General features: G+C 40.9%; 1 protein-coding gene across 2 annotated transcripts; it reads left to right on the plus strand.

Moving 5' to 3' along the window:
• Window positions 1-79: 79 nt before the first annotated feature.
• RAB43 (RAB43, member RAS oncogene family) lies at window positions 80-12,944 on the plus strand. Of its 2 annotated transcripts, none has more exons than XM_042880413.1 (3): window positions 80-290; window positions 9,831-10,014; window positions 10,981-12,944. In XM_042880413.1, the coding sequence occupies exons 1-3, from the start codon at window positions 81-83 to the stop codon at window positions 11,232-11,234; spliced, it is 648 nt and encodes a 215-aa protein (XP_042736347.1). In that variant the 5' UTR covers window position 80; the 3' UTR covers window positions 11,235-12,944. The 2 variants fall into 2 exon arrangements, with proteins under 2 accessions (XP_042736347.1, XP_042736348.1); XM_042880414.1 differs by having other exon boundaries at window positions 9,837-10,014.
• Window positions 12,945-17,509: the final 4,565 nt, after the last annotated feature.

Raw genomic sequence — 17,509 nt, forward strand, 5'->3', positions numbered from 1 at the left:
CGCGGCGGGGGGCGGCGGGCGCTGCGCAGAGCCCGGCTCCCCTCGGCGGCGGCGGGCGGAAGGCCGAGGGCGGCGGCGCCATGCCCGGCCCGGCGGCGCCGGGGTCCGGCCCCGACCCCGAGGAGAGCTACGACTTCCTCTTCAAGCTGGTGCTCATCGGGGACGCCAGCGTGGGCAAGACCTGCCTCGTACAGCGCTTCAAAACAGGGGCCTTCGCGGAGCGCCAGGGCAGCACCATCGGCGTGGACTTCACCATGAAGAGCCTGGAGATCCAGGGCAAGCGGGTGAAGGTGAGCGGCGAGGCCGAGGGACGGCCGCTACCCCGTGCTGCGGTGCCGGCCCGGCGGGAAGAACTGCGGGGGGAACTGCGGGGGGAACTGCGGCCGGCTCGGTTCGGCTCGGCACAGCCCTCGGCTGCCGAAGGGCTGCCCGGCCCGCTGCCGGCTTCCCCAGCCCTCTGCGTACTTATCCATCCCTGCGGTGCTGCCGTGCTTGGAGAAAGGGCTGCGCAGCTCCGGTGCCTCCTTCCCAAACGGCCTCGGGCACTAGGCTGAACCGAGCCTATATATTAACTTTAACTGCCGTGGGACCAGCTGTGTAACCACTCGGCTCCCGGCTGGGAGAAGCCCAGCTGCAAACCCGCGCCCCGGGACGCTCTGCTGGGTTGTACTTTAACAGCGGTGCCGCCCTTTCCAGCCGGGCGGCCGGCGGTGGTTTGTTTACAAACCAGAACGAACCTCGGCTGCGGTGTTCTATTTGCAGAACGGGATTTGGAGCTGGCAGCCTCCGAGGAGGCGGGCAACACTTTTTAAATTAGATATATTTAAAAGTTGTCTTAAGGCACTGTTAATGGAGTGTGCTAGAAAGTGCAGCTTCTATAGTTCTCAAATCCAAACAAAAAAAACCCAACCCTAAATTTGACTTCTGCTCCTCTCGTGCTATAGAAAATTAGCTAATTGTTTGGGTGGACCCGATTTTTACCCAGTGAAGTTATCCTTATTCCGTGGCACAAACTCCGTACAACAGACGTGACCTCTGGGTGCAGGAGTGCCTGTCAGGCAGTAGGAAAGAGAGGCTGAAGCACACCGCAACTTGTGGGGGGCTGTGGTACAAAAACCTGTGCTGTTCCCCTCTGGAATGAGGACATACAGCTATCTCTGCTTATTCCCAATGGGACTAAAAAGAACAAATTCAGTCATTGCCCAGAAAATGACCGTAAAACTGTAAAGCTTTTGAAATGAAACATGGAAAGAAATATGATGATTGCAGCTGAATTTTGCTCTGTGTTTAACAAAGTAGGGGTGAAAGTTCTCTGTTGTTTTTTTCTTACAAATTAATTGTGGTGAGCAGAATATTAAGCAGATAAAGTTCTAGAAAATGGAAGAAATGAAGGCTCACCTTTTACAAAAAGATGAGAAGTCCAAGACCTAGCAAAGATATCTCTTCTTTGTGGTGTTCCACCTTTTCCTATGACATATGAGGTTAGCTGCTGAACAGGAAACACAGATGCTCAGCTTGTGCTCTTCTGCACTTTCCAGGAAGTGAGCAGCTAGTAGAGAGGTTTCTCCTCTCACACTGAAACTAGGCTGACTTTAGATGCCACACAGATCGACATATGTATCTGTTACTGGTGCCAGGGGTCTCAGCTAGGGACTTCAGGACTAGGAGACGACTAGCCCTGGAAATAAAGCTAACTCCCTAGGTGTGCTCTTCCATGTTGGCAGTACTTAGGCTTGAGTATCCCTGCGTTAGTTGCCAGTCTGTAGCAAAACCTGTGGATTATTTCTCGGTACTTCACAGAAGACAAGAAAATGTAGGCCTCTTGAGGCTTCCTTTTGCTTAAGATTGTCCTGTACTTCTGCTTAGAAAAATTCAGGGGTGCACAGGCTGAAGAATGTTATTCTAAGCACAAATTTAGGCAAATTGATCCAATATTGCTGCTGATTTACCTTGTGTTTTTGTTAGCTGCCAAGCCAGGGCCGCAGCTAGAATATGAAAACATTGCTTGGAGTTCTGTTTTTTTTTTTTGTTTGCTCTGTTAAGGTGTGAATTATATGCAAAGGTTAAATTTCAGTCAGGCTTTTCCAGTTGGATTGAGATTTCAGAGCAGACCATCTAATGTAGAAAGGTTTGCTCTGCGTTTCATAGGAAAAAGAAAATAAGGAGGCATTATTTTACACTGTTGTGAGCTCCCTTCTCTAGTAGTTAAATTCAGTGTCAGGTGTGTGTGTCTGACCCGTTGTACAGGTGTGGTTGTGCTGGAGGTTTTACTGATTCTAGGAAGAGTTCTTCAGCTGTCCAAACAGGTCACATCCTAAGGTGTTGGCAAACAAGCCTGCGCATGTTCTCCGCAAGAGCAACTTCTCATTGTGCCAGTCGTGTGAGACACACTTGCTTAAAAGTGTTTCACATATGTTGTTAATTGAGGTTCCTCAAATTAAGAAGCATCCAAGATGTGTTTAAAATAAAGTTTGATTGTTCAGACCCTTACAGTGCATGCCAGGCGATGTCCCTGTGCAGCTCCAACTTCATTGTGGATTTATGCTACTCAAGGCAGAATCTTCCTAAGGAATGAGAAGGCTTGTTTTGTGTTTAGCAAACGGTGCACAAATGAGAAAAATCCATTTTTTTAACTGGATCATCTTTAGAAGTTCTTTCAGAGCAACAGCGTGTCCAAAAAAGTCCCAAGGAGCATTTGGACACTACCTCCTCCACATCCCCAGTAGCCTGTGCTTCATTTTCAGTTGGGCTAAGGATAGTATTTCAACACAGCTGAGTGAGTATGAATCAGACACTTATTTTGAGATTCAAACATTTTCAAGTTAATTGTGTTAGTGTTCCTTTCTGTGTCAAACCTTGAATGTTTTCACTACCGTTACATGTGCCTGAAATAGCTGGAGCCCAAGGATTTTAAGTCTGATTTCCTTTAGATGCTTTTTTGTTGAATAGGGGAAAAGAAATGTGTTGGGGGAGTAAAGTTGAAGGATCTGCAGATAATGTTTTTTTTTTTCCTAACTCAAACAAGACTTTCATCTTAAAGCTGTATTCTTTCAAATGTCTCAAATGACATCTCGTACACCAGTGCTTCAGCAGCTACTGAAGCTGACTAAGCATCATACATAAAGAGAGGCTAGTGCCTGAGAAAGAAGCTATTCACAGATGGTCCTGGTAACTGAAACTTTCTCTGTAGTAACAAAACATAAAGAACTGGTAGTGTAAGAATCCCCAGTATGTGGTATCACAGATTTGCAGAGATTTACCACTTCCAGAGAGGAAGAACAAGTACACTCTCTGTGCCAACGAGTCTGTTTCTTTTCTTATACTTTCTTTAAGATTTCTGTTTGCAGTTTGAGATACTGTCCAGTGGATTAAATGAGCCAGCTATCTTGGGACAGGCTTCTGTGAGCCATGGGCTAAAAAGCAGACCATGTCACACAGAGCCACGTGGGGATGTGGCAGGTTGGGTTCTAATGGAATGTCAAAACCCAAACTGCATGTGATTACCATCTTGATTTCCAAGTTGCACTTGGGTTGAGGCAATCCCAAATATGTATACAGAATGGGAAAAGAACTCCTTGAGAAGAGCCCTACAAAGAAGACTTGGGGGGGGTCCTGATGGACAAAAAGCTGGATGTGAGCCAGCTGTGTGCTCTCACTGTTCAGAGGCCAGCAGTATCCACAGAGGGGTAACCACAGAGGGGTGTCAACAGGGAGAGGGTCATCCCCCTCTACTCTGCCCTCGTGAGGCTCCATGCTGTGTCCAAGCCTGGGACTCCCTGTACAGAAGGGATGTGGAACTGCTGGAGGTGTGTCTGGAGGAGAGCACTGAAGATGATCAATGGGCTGGAGCACCTCTATCTCCTGAGATGAAAGGTTGATGGAGCTGGGCTTGTTTAGATTGGAGAAGATTCTGGGGAGACCTCACTGTGGCCTTCTAGAGGGGAGCTTACAATCAGGAGTGGGACCAACTTCTTACAGGACAAGGGGGAATGGCTTCAAACTAGAAGGGGAGATTTAGACGTTAGACGTTGAGAAGACATTTTTTGCTCAGAGATGCCCTACTGCTGGAGGCATTCAAGGCCAGGTTGGGTGGGATCCTGGGCAGCCTCATCTAGTGGCTGGCAGTCCTACCCATAGCAGGGGGCTTGGAATACATCATCTTTAAGGTCCCCTCCAACTTAAGCCATTCTACTGTTGATTTCGTAAAGCTATCTTCATGAACAAAAATGCTTTATTGCGTGCTGTCTTATAAGCTGCAGTTGTGGTTTATTACATGCTCTCTCCTTAGCAAACTAAACCCTAGATAACAGAGACCATAGTTCCCAAAAGTCATGGTTGTTGGTGTAATGCATAGTAATTAAAATCCTATTGATAAAATAATTCTTTGTTCTTTGACTGATAGAAAGAATGTGGCAAACAGAACAAAAATTTTTAACAGTTATGTCACTGTAAGAAAATATAAAACTGGTACTGAGATTTTGCACAATGAAAATCAAGGATATTCCTAAGTCCAAGTTTGTGGCTCGTGGTTAGAAATAACAAAATTCCATTTCTTTTCATGAACCTCCTTGTGGACTGATGAATTAATGGAGTATCTTTAAAGTCTATTTCATGCTGCCATTTTAAAGTATTTTACATACAGCAAATATTTTTTTCCATTATGATATTTTTTTCTCTTACTGTGTCTTCAGAAAAGCAGCAGAAGAGAATTGTTGAAAACAAACATTCATTTTAAAACAAATACTTCTTTATGTACCACTGCACTTTTTAACTTACAGGCTTTTTCAGTCCATATGTTATGAAGGTTCTGGCCTTTTATTCAGACTTTATGGCTGTAAATAGAAGGGCTGCTCTGAAATTAATGCCTCCTGTTTTATTATGTTGGCCCACAATGTCAGAGGCAGATGTTGGTGGTATGGAAGTGGAGGCTGAACCTTCCCCACCAGTACTCCATTACCTTTTGTCGCCACGTGACACATGGCAGCAGAGGGGCAGCCTGACAGAATGGTGTCTGACATGGAAGCATGTATGAAGCAAGGGAGTGGATCTGAATTCCTCCATGCAGAAAAAATTGTACAAATTGACATTCATCAACATTTGCTGAACACTTATGGATACAAACAGTGGGTGTGAGCACAGTGGTGAGGTGGGTGATACATTTTTAGCAGTGGCCACTGTGACTGTGGGTCACCTCCACTTGTGCATTATTTTTATGAGCGTGGCATGCAGGCTCTTGTTCATCACTAATGAAAATGCACAGCTAATAGTGGTGCCTGTGTTGAGAAAGAGCATTTTGTAGCTGAGAATTGACACTATCAAATGGTGGTATTGTGCTCCTTGTATGTGTTGTCATTTCTGTGGAAATAAATAGGAAGCACTGCTTTCAGAGCAACATATGTATATTCTGTTCATAATGTAATGTGTTATTATCTGGCCAAATTGCAAGTAATATAAAATTACAGCTTGTTAGCTGTCTTGCCTCCTGACTGATGGGAGAGTTGACTCCAAATAAATCCCAAATTTATTGTGCAATGGATCATATACAGTAGAAAGAATAAAATGGGAAATGCATAATATTTGAGGAAGAAGACAAAAATAATAGATAGGAATGAAAGGAAGATGGAAGAAAGAGTTGTATTTACTAACATTGCTAAAAACACCAAATCAATTGGTTATTACCAATTATAATTGGAAGCAGTAATCTGATATTCAAAGGAAAGTATAGCTCTCTTCTCAACTACTTTGACACTCCTAACACGAGAGCAAACAGGAATGCAGAATGCTTTGCAAACAGTCATTCTTCATTCTCTGAAAATTCTGTAGTGAAAATAATCAAGAGGATCAGTTTATCGTACCTGTTGCATGTGTGAATGTTACTTTAAATATATTGCTATACAGAGCTTGTTTTTTGTGCTTCTGTCAAAGTTGCAAGATTGTTTCAGTAAGACTTGTTAGGAGTAGTGTTGTGATTTGTTAGACACAGCCTATTGGTTTAGAATCATTTAGCAGAGGTTTTGCATCCACCATTTAGTGCTGGGAAAATTTAAGGAAGTTGCTATATTTTGAAGAATTCATAACATAAAATGACATTTCTGTCTTTGTAATAGAAGTTATTGACTGCAGGACTCCTAGTTATTATTAATGCTGCTTCACAAAGGTAAACCTGGACTCCTGCAGTATTTTAGAAGAATTGGAAAAGTACTTAATAAATTATGTAGGAAATAAGGGAAGGGGAATTTATTTAAATAGTCCTGAGGCCAGTTGTTAAGCATTAACCTTTGATAAACAGTATGTTTATCAATGCAAGACAAGTCCAAATTAAATCATTTGATAACACTAATTTACTGTGCTCTTTGGTCAGTCTATCACTCACCATTTTCAACGTGGTCAGTTTCTGTTGTTGAAACTCTGATTTCTTTGAGCCCAATCAGACAATCAAGAATGATTTTCCAGAAAGCCATCATGTATTTTACTACCTTCTGACTTAAAGGCATGTGTGATTTGCTGGAGTTCGTAACTCCATATGGCTTCTCCATCTTCCTCACATACTCTGAATGCGTGTGCATCTTAGTTAAAGCAGCACACCTCAGATAACCAGGTTGGTAAAGTAACTCCACGAGTCCCATAAAAATGGCTGTGTATTTACAGTTCCATAACACAGTGCAGGTTTGGTTTAGATATATCAGACTTGTGCACATTGATAAATCAAATAAACAGTACAAACACTATAAATCTGAAACATCTGCAGAAAATCTGAAGTGCCTACAAAGCATTTGGCTTATCTTACCATCCAAGGAGCATGAGTGCATATAAATACATGGAATGTTTTCCTATATTTTGCCTAATGTTTTCTCAGCAGAACCATAAGAGTCCTGTGCACATGCTCTCAGATAACAAGAGTTGACTGTGCAACCTGTGTATTAGGGTTGATCTACTCTTCTAAGTGCAAAGCAGGTCTCTTTGAATTGGCTTTGTTAAACATGATTGCCTGCCATCATTTATTTTCAGGCAGATATATATGCATTTTTAAATCTAAAAGCATAGAATCAAGAGTATTGCAGGTTGAAAGAACTTCATGTCTTTCATCCAGCCTCCTGATCAAACTAGCCAGCTTTGAGAACATAGCAGGTTGTTCAGGGTCTAAACTGGTCTGGTCTTGAAAATCTCCAGGGATTTTGACTACAAAGTGTTAACTCTTCAAACAAAAGAAAAATCCTTATTTTTTAGGTACATTTGTGAGTGAAGCCATATAGTGAGTCAGATTAACAGCTGCTAGCACAAAGAGGGCAAGGTTATGCAGCTGGTAGGGCAAGTCTTTGATGATGGTGTAGCCTTAGTTTAGCTTAAGCAAATCATGTCCTTATTTGCCTGACTTTGTTTGAAATAGAGTGATCACTCACCTAGCTCCTTCTGCAAGAAGCGACGGGAGCAGCGACAGAAAAGTCTGTCAGGTGGTATGTATGCTTATGGGTTATGTCACAGAGATAGAGCTAACACGTACTGTAGTTTCAGCGTTGGAAAAAAAACCCACAATAAATGAGATCTCACAAAAAGCTGAACGATTTTGTCTTTACATAAAAGAGAAATGACAATTAGAGAAGCACAAGCATCAAAATTCTATGAGAACCTACCTGGAGCACATGGGCTGGGAGGAAGATTGCTGTTTGAGCTCCTCAGAAGATCAAGCCTGTGGTCTGTGCTGTTCCCAGCAGAGATTCGGAGCTTCAGCAACTTTGTACATTTAGTCCTGTGAAGACACAGACATAAACACTTGAGTAAAAAATGTCTGGGAGTGCTGTAAGAGCTTCCTGATGTCACTGTGATGTTGCTGTACTGCTGTGGAACAACTGTGGAAATCTGTGAGGATGAGAGACACCAGGTCATACTCGAGTTCAGAAAGAGCAAGAAATGCTGACAACTACAGACTGATCAGATTCATTTTGGGCACTGAGAAAATGATGGAGCAAATCCTCCTCAGAGAATTAAGTTTTGATCTCACTTTGAGCAGGTGGTTGTCTCTGTCAGCTCTTCAAATCTGTCCCAACTTCCACGATTCTGTGATTCTATGGAAGGTACATGTAGAGATGGTTTCGAAATTCAGTATATGGCATAAGGCCCAAGAACAGCTTGCTTAGTCTTTCTTCAGGTAAATCATTTTATACCACATGAAAAGTTTTTATTTAAAAAAATATTTTAAGTCTTCTATATGTGTAATATCTCTCAGTTCCTCCCAGGAGTTGGGTAATCATCATTAGCCTTATTTTGCACATGACCTTAAGAGCTGAAACTTAAACTACATAAAGAACAAAAAGGTCTAGTGGGAGACTTGAGTACAGAGAACATAAAAAGCCTGCCATTAACTTCCTTATCAAGTAATTGTCTGCTTACTTCTCTAGATCATTAACAGTTCCAATAATAAGTGTGGTTTTGTGGTTTCTTGAGTCCATTACAGTCCCTTTCCCTTCTCTGAGAAAACTTACCAAAACTGAGAAGTACTTCTTCACTGAATCGATTCCTTTTAAGCTGTACACACATTGTTTGAGATCTAAATGCTTACTTAGCGTAGGAACGTTATCTGGTCAATACAGCCTTTTTCAAAATGAAAATTTCTGCTTGAGCATAGAATCATAGAATCACAAGGTTGGAAAGGACCTACAAGATCATCTGGTCCAACTGTCCTCCCATTACCATTGCTAGCACAAGCTACTAAACCCTATCCTGTAGCTCCTCACCCAGGCGCCTCTTGAAGTAAGTCTTATCCTTTCATGCAGCAGAGTCAGATGATAGAAACAAAATACTGATTTGTAAAATAATACATTGAACACGGTTCTGTACTGCTTGGTGTAAAACATCACTGAAGTTACTACCAGCTTTTTAAAAGAAGGAGGTTCAGAGCGGGGAACAAATTAACAAAAGGTCCACAATGAGGAATAAGACTCAAGAGTATTTACTTATGTCCGATCCAATTAAGAGGAGATACAGAATGTAATGAATTGTACAAACACACACATGCACACAAAAAAGCAATGGTGTCTCATTTATCATCGTTTGGGAATGAGGAGGAGAGGAAGTGAAATTTAAAATTAGCAAAAAACAAATCTTTGCTTCCATTATTACTATTGCTTGCACCCAAGAGTTGTGAAGGATTCAGAAAGAATTAGAGATTTATATGGAGAATGAGAATCCACAGTTACTTTAGATTAAAAGCTCCTATGATATAAGCTGTCATGTTCCAGGGCATTAGACAACCTGCAAAACAAGAGGATTTAAAAATAAACTTTCCCTATGAGCAGGATATTATATTTGTGCACTCTCTCTTTATTTGGCTTCTTCCTCTGGAACATCTAGTACTGGGAACTCAAAACTTGACACTAAATCTATAGTTTTTACACTACTGGGTTTAGGCAAAAGTACATCAGCTGAGCGTTTCTTCTTCCTTCCCATATGAAGTCTGTTCTACCACCTAAAAGCAAAGTGTCTGGAAGCTCTTTGTATCTGAAAGTGACAGAGGCATAGGTCTAAACACTCCAAAGTGATAATTTCATAGTCTGCTGCAGCAGGCTGCATCAGAGCTCACTGGCTGGAACCCAAAGCATCTCAGTGCAGATAACAAGTTCAGGCAGCCAAGTATGGAAAAGTTCTCCAGTATACACTGTTATCCTTAAATCATGATGAAAGGACATGAAAAGTATAATGCAACAGTGTGTTACACATAAGGGAGATTTATGACAAGGCGATTGAATCAAGTCCTATCTTTTGACTCAGGAAAACTTAATGTATTTTAAGACCTTTACTAGCCAGTGTGTCATTGCATGCTTTGTTTTATTTAGTTGCAGATCTGGGACACAGCTGGCCAGGAGAGATTCCGAACGATCACACAGAGTTATTACCGCAGCGCCAACGGAGCAATCCTAGCCTATGATATCAGCAAGAGAGGCTCCTTCCTGTCCATTCCTCGCTGGATCGAGGATGTGAGAAAGTATGCTGGTTCCAACATTGTGCAGTTACTGATTGGTGAGTCAAAATCAGACTGAAAATATTAATACTCAGTACTACAAGATGCTGGGCAATGTGACAGTACCTGTTGATGGTTGAAAGTTTTGGTTTTGCTTGAAATCAAAATGTACATAATAGAGCTGATTGGAAATTTTCTTTTTTTTCTTTTTTTTTTTTTTTTAATCAGAAAGTGCTGATTCATCAGGCAAATATGCTTAAGAAGCCTGTCTGCTTTGATTGAGTTCTTTTAAGCATTAGGCAGCTTTGTATCAGAAGCCAGCTTTTAAACCCTTGTGTCTCACTTAGTGGTGAAGTAAGTACCCAAATACCCAGGTTCTGAAGAAGAGCTGCTATATAGCTATTCTGATGAGTACAACTGTAAAGTTTCTAGGGCAAGAAGTTCCATCATATCAAGCAGTCGTGTTTTGATGGACCAGTGTGCCCACATCCTTCAGCAGACCGAGGATTTTGGAAGAACTTCAGTGCAATTAGAATCCATCAGTTCCCTATTTGAAATGCTGCCTCCCAGCTCCAGTGTTTCTGACTCAGACACCATTTTTGAGGCTTGTGAATCTGTTAGTACTTCAGTATCCCAGATGTCCTTAGGAACCAGAAGACTGCTGTTGTTTTCACTGGGTCTTTCTTTTCTTTTTTTTCTCACAAAATGATTTTAGCTCTGATTTCTAACCCACTTTTCTTTCTCCAGCCATTGCTCTTCAATCCTGTCACTTTGGTTGTTGACTTTTTCTGTTCTATATATGAGTCACACCGAAATACAAGTTGGAAGGGTCTTATGGAGATGACCTAGTCCAACCTTTTGCTGAAAGCAAGGTTGATGTCAGGTTGGTCAGGGCCTTTTCAGTTAAATTTTGAAAATCTCCAAGAATGGAAATTCTACAGCTGCCCTTGGTGACATGACAACCTTCTACCAAACTCTAGCTCTGGCATAAACAGTCATCATAAATTTCTCTTTCTTATTTCCAGGAAACAAGTCTGACCTAAGTGACCTTCGAGAGGTTCAGCTGGAAGAAGCTCAGAGTCTGGCTGAACACTATGATAATATCATCTGTGCCATAGAGACCTCTGCAAAAGACTCCAGCAACGTGGAGGAGGCTTTTGTGAAGATGGCTACAGAGCTCATGATGAGGCATGGAGGCCCTATGTTCAGTGAGAAGAATACTGACAGCATCAAGCTTGACAGCAAAGACGTTGTAGAAGGCTGGGGGTGTGGTTGCTGATATGAGCTAGGTGAAATCCCTGACTTTACTGGAATTTAGATGGTGCTTTACCCTAATGCTGAGTAGCACAGTAGCCATATTCTCCTCCTCCTGTGAAACCAGCCATTTTGTAGAAGTTAGTTAGACACAATCCTGGTTGCTTTGGTGTCTTTTTTTTTTCTTTTTTTAATAAGGGGACTTCTGAGAGGTAGTCCTGAAAGTTAGGCCCTTTGTGAAAACATAATCAGCATTTTTCCCTGCCATTTCCTTTTCTGTAACCATCATGCCAGGAACGACATGGGAAAAGAAACTTTGAACTGGTGATGCAGGGTAGGAGGCAGATGGCTGGAAAAGACTGCCTCACATCCAAAGTACTGAAGCACTTAGCATGGAATTGTTGGCAAAGGTTACTTCTAGAATAGGCACGCTTGACAGCGTCTCTTCAAATCCTCAGTGCTCCACCAGTGACCAGAAAGCCTAGAAGTGACAAGGAATGTCTTTGATAAAGGTATTTCAATTTCCAAAATACCCATGATACAGGACCAAATAGCAGTCATCTGTCCAAGGGCATGTGGATTGCTAGCTAGTAATGGAACAGGCCCAGGAAGGGCAGCCTTCTCTCAGGTTGGTTTTTTTTTTCATTTTCTTAAGTTATCATTTTAACAGATAGCAAAATCACCCTGAGCGATATCACGCTGATATCTGACTTGCTGTCAGGCAGGGTTGGACCAGTTCAGTCATTTTAAATATGGTCTTGAGAAGAGGGAAAACGTATTGCATTTGTTACTGTTTGCAGTGATAACACCCTTCTACTAGTGAGTGTTATGGATTTTTTGCCCTCAGGTCTATTAATTTCATTTGAAACTCAAGACCTGCACCACTGGAAACAGGAACTGGAGAAACCTTGAACTGAGTGGTAGCCATCCCTTGCCACGTGCCTCACGGTCATATACAGGGTTAATTCTGGTCATACATTTGATATAATGTTACCAGAGTGTTTGTTGTTTAAGTGGTGTAAGTAGGATTCGGTTGATTTTTAACCATCTTTTTTAAATCTAATCTGGGCATGTAATTAGAAAGAAGACTTCCACATCAGCTGAGAACTGCATGCATTGCAGCTTTTTGGTTTTAAGAGTCTGGCATCTTCATGAGGGATTGCCTCCCCCCTTTGTATTCCTCTGCTTCTCTCTCCCTGTCACTAATTGCTGTTTATTTCTTAAAAACAATTAGCAGGGAAAATCTTTTACTGTTGCTCAAAACTCACATTATGAAGTAAAATAGATTTCATAATCACATAGTTGTCTTTCAGATTCAGCTCTGTACTGCACGTTGTAGATACAGTTGAAATGCTGATGGCAGCAGTCCTCCCTGGATTTACATGTGAAGCACCTCACAAACTCAGATTAGAAAAAGGAGCAGAAGCAGGCTTATCTTCAGATCTGCACTTAAAGCAAAGGTGTTCAGAAGTGACAAATGATTTTTCCAATCTAGATAATTTAAAGTAGCTCATTTACAGAAAGCACCCACATGAAGTGAAGTCACTTTGTTCCTTTTGAAAATCTTGGATCTTGACCAGGTGGATTGGTTTGCTACCAAGGCTACACCTGTTTTCAGCCATTCAGCATATCAGGTATCATGAAAGTCTGGAAGACTGAAGAAAGGGCTATTAGATCCTAATTTCAGTGCTATTCATTTTCATACAGAAAATATTAAATCATTCCTTGGTCTTTCTGTTTGTGGGTTTTTGTTGCGTTTTTTTGTTGTTGTTGTTGTTTGTTTGTTGAAGTATGAGGTAGGATTATTGAAGAATTGCTTGGCTTTGTATCCTGTTTGCTTCTAACCTAAGGGCCTAGATTTCAAATTTTACAGTTGTAAGACTGAAAGGGCTTTACCTTTTTCAATTAGCATTGTTTTCACAACTGTTTTATATGGAAGGGCAGATTAAGCCACAGTATTCAGTAGCATTTAGAGGACATACCCAGTAGCACTGCAGGACATATTCAGCTCTCCTACATCCAAAGATAGCAGGCAGTGAATTCCCAGTGGTAGCTAAAAACCAAAAATTAGAATCGTCCAAACTTTGCCTGGAAATCATGCATTCCGCTCCCAGGAAAATCTATGAAGACAGTCCAAGCTAAAATTCAGTCCTGATTGCTGTTTTTCCTCCTAGTTAGATGGTCCTTAAGCTACAGAAAGCAAGCATTGGACTTGTCATGACTTCTCATAGTTTACATCTGTAGGTTACAGTCCTGCAGGTCTGCATGCATGCACATGGACACTCAGATAAGCTCAGCCTCCAGTATCTGCAGGATTAGTGCCAAATTATTTAATCCATGCAGATAAAATTTCATGTGCATTTAAGGACAGTATTGCTACTACTCAAAATCAGTAGTTTATACAGCAAATCAACTTAAAACTGCATCAAGACACAAAAGTAACATTGATCTTCCAGTGCAGTCAGTGAGGTTTTTTTAATTATTATTATTATTATTATTATTTTACAGTAAATGGAGAAATCCATTTCCTTAGTTTCAAGTCCCGTCTATTAATGAGTAGCCACAGACCAAGGAGCTGACCTTTCCTTAGTATTAGCTCCCATTTCTCTCTTACTCTACAGTTGAAGGTTGTGACTCTGCCTGCAGGCTGGGTTTGTCTCAGTCAGAAAACAGGAGATTTGTCAGTGGTTTGTTCACTGCATTTTCCAGTGATGACCCTCACTGGTTCAGTGGTTTGTTTTTTGTAAAAAGACAGGGACTGTGGCTTCAGGTAAGCTTTGTCCTCTAACTCTAAAAGCTACCTGGATGAAGAGAGCGAGTAGCAATAAATCTGAGATTTACAGGTAAAAAAAATGGTTTCAGCTCTCAGGTTACAAATGTGCTGATGTACATCAAGTGAATAATTCAGCAGCACATGATTACAGTTCACAGCGTAAACTTTTGCCAAGAGACCTGTTTACTGGCAGCTGATCATTAACAAGACTATGGTGCGCTAACTGCCTTTAAGCAGATCTCCTTGGCTGACCAGGTATTTATCATTTGGTTTTGGCAGTGCCCAAAGTGTGCAAAATATTACATAAACACAGAAGGGAACATTGATCCCTGCCCTATAACAATTAAGAATGGAATGCAGAGGCAAATACTGAACTGAAATCATCAGCAGAACGTGGTTCCCAGGAGCGTGGGCAGTGTTATTCTCTGTACTGATTTTTGATTTAAGCTAATTTTACCTCTGGTTAGCCATCCAGTCCATCATAATGGATGGGATTTTATAATTACGTAACCATTGTATCAAATAGATGTAAACCTAGAAACATGCTAATATTCGTTTTGCAAAACAAATTATATATATATACATAATTTAAAACATGAGAACAGAAGAAAAGTCCTAATGATTTTACTGCTGTCAGTGTAGTGGAGGAGACTTTATGAGGGAGTAACAAAACCAAATGAAGCTCTCTGTACACAGCGTAGATTTCTTAGGGCTTCCTGAAAACCAGGGCTCTTACTGCTGTTTCTTTGACTTCAGAGGAAACCAGATTTATATGAAGAACAGATTGTCACATGTAGTTTAAATGCATTACTGCAGTAAACCTGAACATTCTGCGTACATCTGAGCAGTGGTACACTCAGATAACACCAAAGCCTTTCCCTAGTGCTTCCCTGGTGTATATTATTCCACTGAGACTTACACCTCCATCATTTAATCTCACAGCCAGTCAGCATCCAGTTTACCCTTTGAATGCCTTTTGCCATCTCAGGTCAGTCCTGGGAGCTCTTCCCAGATTTGATAGTTCTTTTTCTCCCTACAGGAAGAGACTTAAAGATCTGGGAAATATGATCTCAGTTCTAATGTTGTAGTATTTTTAGTGCTGACCATCCCACTGAGATCTTGGTCTGAAAACAAGCCTCCTGCACACGTTAGTTTTTCTGGGCAGGTCATGCTAGTTCTCTACTGAACATAGTCATAGAACTATTTTGCTAACAAAGCAAAAATCTCAGATGCAAGCACTTCCATGCAGTCCCCACCACATACTTTAGGAAAAAAAGCTATTCTACAACAAGACATTCTGATTCCTGGCATGTTTAGCCCTCTGTACCCCTTTTTATCATTTCATTTTAGTCTGAAGAACAAAAGAGCTTTTTTTTTCTTTTTTTTAATTTTTATTTCCTTTGTTTTTACTGTCTTTTTTCAACAAGGGTTTCTGTCACGCTAATACTGATAACAGCAGGTACCCCAGTTACCTCTATACCTTTAGGTGTGACTGAAGGCAGACTGTATCAACAGTTACCTTGTTCTGACATACTGATTTGTATGAGGCCACTGGAAAACAAATTAACAGTAAGTTCCCGAGAATGAGAAAAGTAAAGCCTATGCTTGAGTTAGCCAAGAAGAATTTTCTATTTTATCTCATTAAATCTGGGCAGTTTAGTCAATGATTGCTCAGTTTAAAGCAGGTAATTTTCTTCTCAAAGTAATATTCTGCACTAGTAGTTACAGGTTTTCCTGCTTGACTTTTGATGGCTGTCTACCTCCAACAAAAGTGGAATGCTGAACTATAGCTGACATAACAGAGTAGCTTAATGTAAAAGTACATCACCTTTCTCCAGGGACATGCTCTGAGAATAGTGGGGGATCAGATACAACCTCATTGCAATCAATAAAAGAAAAAATTGAGACTCTTTTATCATTAAAAAGTTACTTTGTATTTTTCTTTTGCAAGACGTTTTTAGATTTCACTTGAGTTACTTCCAAATTGATTATTGAACTGAACTGCTGATACTGATTTCTATTCTCTCAACCGCAAATATACAAAAAAAAAAAAAAAAAAAAAAAAAAAAGAAGAATTTCCTCACAAATCTCTAAAGGGGCACAGTGGGACTGTAACCCAGAGGTTTTCTGCACATGGAATTACAGTTCTCCCACCTCTGTGACAGTGACAAGATCTTAACATGCATTGCACTCATTCAGCTGATGAGGTGCTGTAAGCAGGGTAAGGCATCTGGTAGGTACAGCAGTTTCCCAAGGCTGCTTCTATCTAAGCCACTTCCATCTAAAGCTTGCTTAACCATGCAAACTTGGGTATTCCAGCTGAATTACTACAAGTGAAATGTCCTTTTAAAATTACTCATAAACCAAAATATCACTCTACATTTATATTTTTGATGTTTACATTCTGGATTAAGATACTAGGAACAACAGTTCCCCTATTAAGTTTATTCTTACTCAAACTAATAGTTGGCTATACCATAGGAGTTTCAGTCTTAAGCCCCCCACACTAACCAAGACATCTTAAAGGACACATTATTCAAATGTGGTAGCTAGCTGGGGGATCCAAGTTTCTAAGTACCTTACACATGACCAACACTGGGGCAAGCTAGCAGTTGTGATTTCTAATCATTCAATCAACCAAAATATACGCATAACATCTTTCTGCAAACAGAAACAGGAAAACATTAAATGAAAGACTATTTCCTTAGAAACTGCCTTTTTAGAACATCTGACCATTTTGACTATCTAAACTATTCCATATGAAAACAAAGGTATGAAAGACTGTCTTTTGAACATGGCATGCCAACTTGCCTTGACAATTGGAAGCTACTCATAAGAGTTAAGAGCTGAATTTCAGCAATTACCGCTGCAAAAAAAAAAGCACAAGACTTGTGTGGAACTAGATTCTCAGAAAAAGGAAATGGTTATCAGATAAAAATACATTCATGCAGAAAGCAAAGCATACTCATTCTTTATTTTTCATGTTAATTCCCTATTTCAATGCTGTGCATAGATAAGGATTTTCCCCTTTGTAAGTGGTACAAAAATAGATCATTCTAGGTATGAAAAGCGTTTTGATACTTGACAAAAGAAAACTCTATGTATGTTTTCTTAAGAGAGCGACGTACTGATGAGTAACTGCTAAAACTCGGTGGCGTAATATGAGGGATTCAGTCGGTAGAGTTGAGTGTTGAAATGGTGCTATGTGAACATACCATTTCAAAACCTGGGACCCAATGCACGAGACCAGACACTGCTCCACCTCCCAGGTACAGCATAGATACAGGCTTACTGAGCAGAAGGTGAATTTAGTTACTTGTAACGGTGTTAAGATTTCATGTTGCCTTTGTGGAGAAACGCTAAGAGTTTCAATAGTCAGATGTGCTCAGTGCTCTCAATCAACTTTTCCCTCTTTTGTGCCTCGCTCACTGATACCTGATGGCTGGAACACCCAGTCTCCTGAGATGCACAACTCCAGAGAGTCAATAGCATTCAAGTGAGTCTGGCGCATGCACCTGCTGGGGAGA

Source organism: Lagopus leucura, unplaced genomic scaffold (assembly GCF_019238085.1).
Source record: "Lagopus leucura isolate 7727_CA_CO unplaced genomic scaffold, USGS_WTPT01 Super-Scaffold_100026, whole genome shotgun sequence".
Classification (NCBI taxonomy): Eukaryota; Metazoa; Chordata; class Aves; order Galliformes; family Phasianidae; genus Lagopus; species Lagopus leucura.

Bases quoted from the DNA above. Each gene is read 5' to 3' on its own strand.
- RAB43 (XM_042880413.1), top strand. From the start codon at position 81: ATGCCCGGCCCGGCGGCGCCGGGGTCCGGCCCCGACCCCGAGGAGAGC. The intron at 291-9,830 runs GTGAGCGGCGAG...TGTTTTATTTAG, and splicing joins TCCAGGGCAAGCGGGTGAAG to TTGCAGATCTGGGACACAGC. The intron at 10,015-10,980 runs GTGAGTCAAAAT...TCTTATTTCCAG, and splicing joins CATTGTGCAGTTACTGATTG to GAAACAAGTCTGACCTAAGT.